This window comes from Mus pahari, chromosome 7, assembly GCF_900095145.1.
Source record: "Mus pahari chromosome 7, PAHARI_EIJ_v1.1, whole genome shotgun sequence".
In the NCBI taxonomy this organism is placed as follows: domain Eukaryota; kingdom Metazoa; phylum Chordata; class Mammalia; order Rodentia; family Muridae; genus Mus; species Mus pahari.
Window position 1 is genome coordinate 15,761,552 of NC_034596.1, and position 9,504 is coordinate 15,771,055.

Sequence of the window (9,504 nt, forward strand, 5' to 3'; positions counted from 1 at the left end):
AATAATAATAATAATAATAATAATAATAATAATGTTAGAAGTCACAGGTCTCACCAGCAGAGAAGGGAACCTAGAGACCTCTTTAGGAATCTGTCCACACCCGTTAGGTACAGTGTCCTCATGAGAACTCTCTGGCATTGCTGCACAGACGTCCACCCTCAAGTATGGAATCTTTCATCAGTCAATTCTGAGACAGCTTCATGGAATTACTTGGGAAAAGAGAAGCCACCAGTTATTCCACATGACAGGTGACACACCCAAGGGCAAGTGGCAGGCAACAACATGTCAGAGGAGCCCATGATGCACAGCTGAGTGGCCACATGCCTGTGAAATGCAATGTTATCAGCAGCACCACAGAACAGGCCGAGGGGCTGTGAAGGACTCAACTCTTTAGAAGGAGAGGGGAGGCCTTTTAAAGGTAAAAAAAAAATCATTGGATTCCTTAAATTAATTTTTTAAATGATTTACAGAGTAAACTAACATGGGCCTCATGAAGGAATAAACTTTTCTAAAAACGGAATGCTCTCATAAGCGCGAGCCTTGCAGCTACATGGAAAAACACTCTTGTGCCCAAGTAAATAAATAATAAAAGGATATGGAAACAATACACCTTGAAAACTGTCCCTTCTCTGTTCCCCTGGGCAGAGGCAGCGCTGACAGGTTCCTGCTGCACAACTTACAGGCCCCGCAAGCATTTATTTATCTAGTAACACTTGAGTACCATTCAAAGAATTAGGGAGGCCATTCCAAAGGACTGAAGGATTTATGAGGCCATTCTTTCTGCCCTAAGCTCTAGTACAGACTCCTAAATACAGCCCTGGTTGAGACTGTATTTGGGGGTGCTCACAGCATACAACTGTCCTCCTTCCCTGCAGGAAAGTGCCTGGGAACACACACACACACACACACACACACACACACACACACACACACACAGAAACTGAAAACAATACATGGTGCATATAAACTTTCATTCTTACCACACCTTGTGCCTGCTTTTAAAGATAGTTTTATGGCATCTATGTTTCCCAGTGACAACCCTCATCCTGCTCACACATGTGTGTTTCTTAAGCACATGCTGCATTACCATTAGAGGAGACTTGCATAATCAAAAGGCAGAGGACAAAATATGAAATGCCTGTTAGTGGGAAATAGCATGCAAACAAAAAGGTAACCCGAGACCCAGAATGATCCTGTAGCGGAGCCTTAGCATTTTCTGGACGTCAGTAAGAGAGGGAGGCACTAAGGTGTGTTCCGAGGGGCAGCTAAAGATCTCATGGTCTAGAAAAAGGAACTGCTGAACAGCTGCCATTTCTGCAGACCATCGGAAACAGTCCGAGCCTCCTAAGGCAGCTAGCTGTACATGGCAGCACACACTACAGCCTGCACAGAGACAGAAAACTGAAAGCGCGAGGCAGTCTACGGCAGGGGGCTGCTCTCAGGTTCTTTGCTTCTGTGCAGATCACCTGTTTTGACTGACTAGGACCTACTCTTCCAGCTAGACGTGAGTTATCCGAGGCTGGTCAGGCCTTGGTGTGGTGCGGAGCAGCCTCTAAGGGAAGTTGACACAGGGAACTCTGCTCCTTTTCCCTGGGTGACTGACATGCTTTCACAGGTTGAAGACTGGCATTACATCTGTCCCATTTGCTCAGCCACGGTGGCAGATCAATGGCCACAGATATCTCAGTTGTCTTCATGGCTCATGCGGTCTCGTGGCTTTGCAGACTACAGTGGCGAGGGCTGCCTCCACCTATATGAAGCCAACCTCCCACAGAGAGCAAAAAGACTAATCAAGGTTCAGAAAACCCAATTTTCTTGTTTGATTGTTTGCTCTGTGTAGCCCTGGTTATCCTGGAACTTGCTCTGCGGACCAGGCCGGGAACTCAGAGATCCTCCTGACATGTCTTTAAGCGCTGGGATTAAACGTGTGTGCCACCACTGCCCGGCAGAAAGCACAATTCTTTGGTCATGATCTTCACACATTTTGATAAGAGTATAAATGGGATTGACAGCTCTTCTAGGGGTAACAGGGGCATACCTACAATTGTATGTGCATAGACTCTAAACTCATATTTCTATTTTCATCTCTTTAGATGTACACCAAAAAGACAGGCACTATTGGCAAAGGACCAAAGACTAGAAGATGTAAGTGTCCAGCAATAAAGAGACAAGTCAGAGTACAGCTGCTCACGGCAACACATCCAGAAACAAACAAACAAACAAACAAACAGGCAGCCAGCCATGATCTAAAATGAAACTTTCTTTGAGGTATATTATTAAGCAAAAGGAAAGAAAAAGCAAGATACATAGTATATGCTATTATTTACATAAGATTATTCTCAGGCTATCCAGTTTCACTTGTATAGTCTCTTGAGATGGCCTTAAGCATCCCAGGCTGACCTTGCTACGACCTTGAGTTAAGGACCCTCTTGCTTCTGCCTCCCATGTGTTGAGATTTTAGGCAAGTGCCATCACATCCAGCATATTCTGCTGTTGAACTCTCACTATTTTGGGCTGAGTGCCTTTAATCCCATCACTAGGGAGGGAGGCAGGCAGAGGCAGGCAGATCTTTGTGAGTTCAAGGCTAGCTTGGTCTACAACAAGAGTTTCAGGACAGCCAGGCTGTTGCACAGAGAAACTTTGTCTCAAAAAACCAAAAACAAACACACAAACAAAACAGGAAAAGAAGGCCAGACCAGTGATTGTGCAGGCCTTCAACTCCAGGACTCTACAAAGTGAGTGCCAAGATGCCACGGCTATACAGAGAAAGCCTGTCTTAAACTAAGTCACACAAACAAACAGCATCATAAAACCAAATCAAGAAAGAAAAAAATACAGGAAGAAAGAAAAAACAAAATGAAAAAAAATCTTGCTATGTTGACATAGCTGGTTTTTAATTCATGGACTCAAGTAATCCTCTGACCTCAGACTCCGGGGTCTGGGCTTCGGGCATGTGTCACTGCACCCAGAAGACGATAGACATATTGACTTGTACTTTCACAAGCTATCTCTGGAAGCCTCATCTAGTGAGTTATGATAACAAAGCTTCAAGAGAGAAAATGAGGAGATGAGGGACCATGGAAGAAGCAAACAGACCCAAAGAAAATTTAATGTCACTCTGTAGTCTTGTTTTGGATTTTTTTCTTATGTGTACACATTACCAAAAAAACAAAAACAAACAAAAAACCCTAAAAACTAAAAAACAAAACAAAAACTGTAGGCAGACATGTTGCCTTGGCTAGCACTTAGCGTGCTGAAGAAGTTTAAAGGTAGCCAGGGCTGCTATACAGTTGAAGACCAACCTAGGCAACTTACAGTACAAAGACTCAGAACAAAAGGAGGGGAGAAGAGAAAGGAAGGAAGGGAGGGAGGGAAGGAGAGAGGGAGAGGAGGAAGGGAGGGAGGGAGGGAGGGAGGGGGAGGGAGAGGGGGAAGGAAAAATAGAAGGAAGAAAGGAAGGAAGGAAGTTGTCTCCAAAACTCAAAGCCACAAGGGACCCAGAGGACCCAGCACTATTGACACAACATGCCCAAGTGACCCCATGGGTTCTTTCTTCTGACTTCTGAGACCAGGTTGAGACAAGTCATACTTTGGTTTGGCCAAAGCAAGAACACTGTGTCCCCTGACAACAATGTCAAATTCTTACTTGTATGTAGTAAATAAGAAGTAGTTTACCTTTCAGCAAAGGTATCGAGTTTCCCCAACTCATCAGAGAGGCCAACAAGGGAATCCAAAGTCCCCACCTAGAAAAAAAATCCATAAAGGAGTTAAGCTCATGTGCTTTCTGGCCAACGAGTGTGAGGCGTTCTTGTAACAACTGCACAGGGGACTCTCACTTCACATTGAGCTGGCTGTTTTTAGCCAACAACCAGACTAAAAAGTGAAAAAACACTTTGGGGAAACATATAGACTGAGAACTATATATTTTTTATTTTATTACATGTCAGTATGTGTGTATGCATTTATGTGCAGACACTTATACATGTGGAGGTCAGAGGTCAACATACGGTGTCTTCCTCCCTTTCTTTCTATCTTGGTTTTTTGTTGTTGTTGTTGTTTTGTTTCAGAGTCTCCCACTGGACCTTGGAGCTCCTCAGTTCAGCTGACCATGGACCTCTGTCTCTGTCTGCCCCATGCTGCGATGGGGATATGGATATGGATGCTAGGGATGCAAACTTAGCTTTTTGCAGTTGTACATAGAGCAGTTTACTACATAAACCTATGGGACAGAATGACAGCAGGATAAGCTGACACATCTCTCTCATAGGAAGGACATTCATGTTGGTGACCAGACCTCAGTCCAATCTATAGAGGTCCTTTTTTGATTATTAAAAAGGTCTGCTTCTTAGTATAAAACTGAAGGAAATGTCCAAAGACCTTTTACAGCATCTTTTCAGAGAGATGGGAAGCAAATGTCTGCCTCCTCAGAGCAGGGTCACAGGTAGGTCACATCCAGCTTTTTACCTGGGTGCTGAGGCTTGAACTCAGGTCCTCAACTGACTGTTGTCCAAGCTTCCTCCCTCACTCTCCCCCTAACCCTTCTCTCTGAAATAGGGTCTCACAACTTAGTCCTGGAACTCCTTTTGTAGAGCAGGCTGGCCTGGAATTTATAACAACCCTCTAGTCTGCCTCCAAAGTGCAGGGTTTGTGGCTGTGAGCCACTAGGCCTGGCCTCGCCTAATCTTTTTGAAAAAAAAAAGATTGTTCCTGAGGATGGTTCAGTAGCTAAGAGCACAGGCTGCTCTTCCAGAGGACCCAGGTTCTACTCCCAGCACCCACATGGCAGCTCACAACTATTTGTAGGTCTAGTTCTAAGATCTCTGTTGCCCACAGGCACCAGGCACACACATGGTACACAAACACACATACACGCAAGCAAAAACGGATACAAACAAAATAATAGTTTTTTTAAAAAGATGGTTCCTATCTCCTCATCTTTAACACTTATTTCATCTGAGCTTCCCTGTCTACAAGAGTCCTCTCAGATCTTGGAGCTCCCACTGTGTCTGACCCCCACAACAGAATCAGAAAGATCCCAGACATCCTGGGCTACCTCTAGGTCAAGAAAAGCATCAAAGCTCCTACAGTACACATTCAGCTATGCAGTGGGTCTGTTTAGATGCAGCAGACCCTGAGGACCACTCCGAAGGATCAGAATGTGCATACACAGTGCCCTTCCACTTCCCACCTACACTCCATCCACGTGGCCTGCCCTGTTCATGCTTGTCTATGGCTTCAGGTCTAGAAGGGCCACAGTTAACCTGGGGCTATGGCATAAAGTCCCACTGACACCTCTGTCATCTTCTAGCTCAGGCTTAATTTGTCGTCACTGTTCTACATTTGTGGCAAGTCGTTATCCCTGACTTCTGAGAAGCCACCTGCTGCTCAGAAATCCCTGCCCTCCTCCAACCCATAGCCTCCTCCCTCCTCTTGGGATATCTTACCTTGAAGTCTGGGATGGCAAACTTGGTGTTGTGGGACAGGTTAGACTTTGAAGTCACGTTGTTCATCCTTTCCAGAGCCTGTAAATTTTCCTTATCGCCAGGGGCCGAAATAAGCCAAAACTCGGACATGTTTGCAAGTCTTCCGGTTATCTAGTTACCGACAGGCACCAAGACTAATGCACACAAACAGAAACAGGAGCAGAGATGTGTCTGGTGTCTACTTCACCTTTCCTTACCTCAGAATTAATCCTCTCTGGGCCCTGCCACTCTTTCCATTTGTCACGCCTGGCTTCCTTGACCTTCTAGTTCATTTTCAGCAGCTTTAAGGACATTTAAGGACACCCATTTGCCACCAAGCAATATGTCTGTGCTCCAGGGAAGCCCCGGCCATAGGGAAACCCCTCACCTACCCTCCCTAGGGGGCTCTGATTGGCCCACACTGGTCCCTTGCACTCCCCAGCTCCAGTGTACAGCAGCTCTTAAGATGGGCAGACAGCAAACTAAGCATGGGAGGCTTCTGGAGGGTATTTTCTCATCTTGGCTTGTTGTATTTTATGGAATCCAGGAAGGGTGGATGAAGGTGGGAGACAAGGGATTTTTCACAGTATAACATCAGGTCAAGCCCAGATCTCAGCTGGCCAATCTTAAGACGGGAATTAGCTTTAGGAACAAATTTCAAAGAAGCGTTTCAAAGGGCTGTTAGAGTCTTCTGCTGAGGGAGATAGGTCTCAGTAGGACCAGGTAGCTACCTGGGCCGGCAGAACCAGCAGTTACAACGTTTCCATAGCGGTGTAGGGGCCTCGATTTGTTCTGCTCATTCAAATATGTGCACACCTGCACCTTTCCCCTCTGTGCCTGTCACCTCCCTAGTGCATCCCATCCTGAGACATCTGCAGAAAACTGGAGAATCGCCGCGGGATAACGGGTACCCCCACTGAGTCCTTTTTTTCTCTCCTCCCATCTCACCATCTCATAGAGACCTGAGACCCTGCCTGTCCCTGTCCCTGCTAACCTTGCACAAACCAAATGGTGTTCTTTCCGACCTGAGTGAATATCGCCTGGGGACAAACTGGCCAGTGAGCAGCTCCTGGGGAGATGCCACCTGCCAAGCCCGGGAGAGTGCGGTGTGGGCGCTGGTTTCCCATGTTCCCATTGAGAACGTGCACACCCGGACCTCGAGGACCCACGGAAGTACGGATTCGACCGAGGTAACACGCGTGTCGCCCCTTGCTCGTTGCTGCCTCGACAGCTCGCTCCCCACCCCTGATTCTTGTCGCAGCTCGGCTTCGAGTCCTTACCAGGAGCGACGGGAGACTGGGCTGTAGAAGACACGCGGGGACACCGGGCGGGAGGCTCCGCGGGAGCGCACGGCCGGCTCCCGGGAGGCAGCGGCTTCTATGGTCCGGTGCGCGCCCCGCCCCGCCTTTTATCCCAGCGGGAGGGGCAACCCTGGGCCCCTCTGATATTTGCATACGGTCTGCCCGCCTCCCTTGGTGTCCTTGTCGGTGTGGCGCTGCTGGGGACCCAAGCTTAAGCTCCGGAAAGACACTATGCAGGCAGGGTACAGAGGGGACACTAGTCGATGCAGGGGGCCCCTGGACCCTTCTGAGCGTGGGCTTAGCCCGGAGTTGCGGGTAGCTGGGAGCCTGACCCGATCTCCATCCGCAGAACAGAAAAGCCGGGCGCTAGTAGAGCCACCTCGGTGAGGCAGCAACAAGACAGGATTCTCAAAAGGAGGGTCTCCCAGCTGCAGCCTTTGCCTCCCATTCCCACTCCACCACGTCCCGGCCCTGTCTCCAAGGATTCACCTGCTCCAGGGTGTTTCCGAAGTCCATGCATGAGAGACCGAGTTGACCCACGGAAAGCAGCGCAACAGGTTCACAGATGTTTTCCAACACACAAACACACACACCTGCAGGGAGGAGAGGCTCCTCTACAGTCTGCGTGGGTGCCAGCTTGCCCCTGGTTGCCCAGGAAACACCCATCTCTCCCCACCCACACAGAGGGGATTTAAAGCTGCTGAAGTCTTGCTGAGGGACATAATTGAGGTGGACTGCGTGCCTAGCAGGTGCAAGGCCCTGGGTTCCAGCCCTAGGACAGAAAAAATAATACGGAAAAAAGTTGCATAGGAGTTCAGTGTGACTAATGAGCTCTTACTAGCCCAGCCCAACCTTCATTTTGGTTCCCATCGAAATTTGCCAGATAGATGGGTAGGTAAGTAGGTAGGTAGGCAGGTAGGTAGGCAGGCAGATAGATAGATAGGTGATAGATAGGTAGGTAGATGGATGAATAGACAGGTAGGTAGGCAGATAGATAGATGATAGGTAGATAGACAGACTGACTGACTGACAGATAAATATAGATTCTACTAAGACCAAGGCTTAAGTACATATTTTATCTGTAATCAGAAAGTGAAGTCATGAGATGGCCCAGCAGATAAAAGTGCTTGCTACCAAACCTGACAACTTGAATTTGATCCCAGGACCCCACATAGTGGAAAGAGAGTACTGACTCCTAAAAGTTATCCTTTGATTTCTACAGAGGTGCCTTGGGGGGGCTGCACATCACACACACACACACACACACACACACACACACACACACACGATTTCTTTAATTCCAGCACTTGGAAGGCAAAGGCAGGTGGATCTCTAAGTTCAAGGTCAGGTCTACAGAGTGAGTTCCAGGACAGCCAGAACTACACTGAGAAACCTTGTCTCAAAAAAACAATAAAAGAAGAGAAGAGAAGAGAAGAGAAGAGAAGAGAAGAGAAGAGAAGAGAAGAGAAGAGAAGAGAAGAGAAGAGAAGAGAAGAGAAGAGAAGAGAAGAGAAGAGAAGACAAAAGAAAAGAAAGAAAGGAAGGGAGGAAGGAAAGAATACTTGAAACTAAAAAGGGGAAACCCTAGGAATTAACTTGTGAATATAAAAACAAGACAAGAGTCAGATATGGTTGCACAAACCTTTAATCCCAGCACTGGAAGACAGAGGCAAGCAGACCTCTGTGAGTTTGAGGCCAGACTAAACTACATATCAAGTTGCAGACCAGCCAGGCATATATAGCAAGACCCTGTCTGATACACACATACATACATATACATTCATGCATGCATACATTAAAAAAAACAAGGCAAAAATAAACACACCCAAGAATCCATTTTCTAGGTCCTAAAAGAGGAAACTCAGCTTGTCCTTCTCTGAAAACAATGGAAGGGGTTGTTGAAGAAGTCATCGGTTGCTACCTGAGAAAGGATTCTTCTCTCTGCTCTATCACACTAGTCATATGAACCCATTCATGTGGGGAAAGAACCTGATGTGTGTGAGACTTGCTGTGACACGTGGTGGGTGGGTGGGAAGCCAGATCCAGGTCTCTTGTGGTTTGAGGTCAAGGTGATCCCACTGCCATGCTTTGTAGCTGGAGCTCCTAGCACCTGCACTGCACATCACGGTGTTGAGACACTACTGCACATTAGTCAGTCCTTGCAACATGTCCTCAGGGAGGACACCTGAAACCGAGGGATGAGGAAACACTGTGTGCACAAGGAGTCTGAGTGCCTATTCCATTAAAGGAGTGGCTTGGTGAAATTTGTTGGGGTGGTCTCAATCTTAGACTTCAAATCATTCCATGTTTTCCAGGCCAGGGAAACCAATATGATAGACCTGGGACCAGGTCACTGACAGACAAAGGGGAGGGAAGCCCAGGGAGTTAGAGGAATAGCTCCATTAATGGAGTAACTACAAACGGACCTTGGACTGCTGGTCTGAGGAGTGTGTCTTCACACTTGCCAGCAAGCCGACAGGACTGTGGCATCGCTTGAACCCATGAAATCCCTTACAGTCAACATTTTTCTACTCTCTATTGCTAAAAGCCACTGACCTAGCTTCCTCAAGACTGGTGGAATATTAAGACTGTCTTTGGGGCTGGTGAGATGGCTCAGTGAGTAAGAGCACCCGACTGCTCTTCCAAAGGTCTGGAGTTCAAATCCCAGCAACCACATGGTGGCTCACAACCATCCGTAACAAGATCTGACACCCTCTTCTGGAGTGTCTGAAGATAGCTAC

General features: G+C 47.3%; 1 protein-coding gene across 2 annotated transcripts in view; it reads right to left on the reverse strand.

Annotated features, from left to right (window-relative positions):
• Nucleotides 1-6,826, reverse strand: part of Atp6v1c2 (ATPase H+ transporting V1 subunit C2) — a 39,069-nt gene extending 32,243 nt beyond the window's left edge. For both annotated transcript variants that reach the window (XM_029540769.1, XM_021202736.2), the window contains exons 1-3: nt 6,743-6,826; nt 5,445-5,617; nt 3,676-3,743 (exon numbers count right to left, since the gene is read on the reverse strand). In XM_029540769.1, coding sequence (XP_029396629.1) covers nt 3,676-3,743; nt 5,445-5,573 — 197 coding nt within the window. In that variant the 5' untranslated portion in view covers nt 5,574-5,617; nt 6,743-6,826. The remainder of the gene's footprint in view (nt 1-3,675; nt 3,744-5,444; nt 5,618-6,742) is intronic.
• Nucleotides 6,827-9,504: the final 2,678 nt, after the last annotated feature.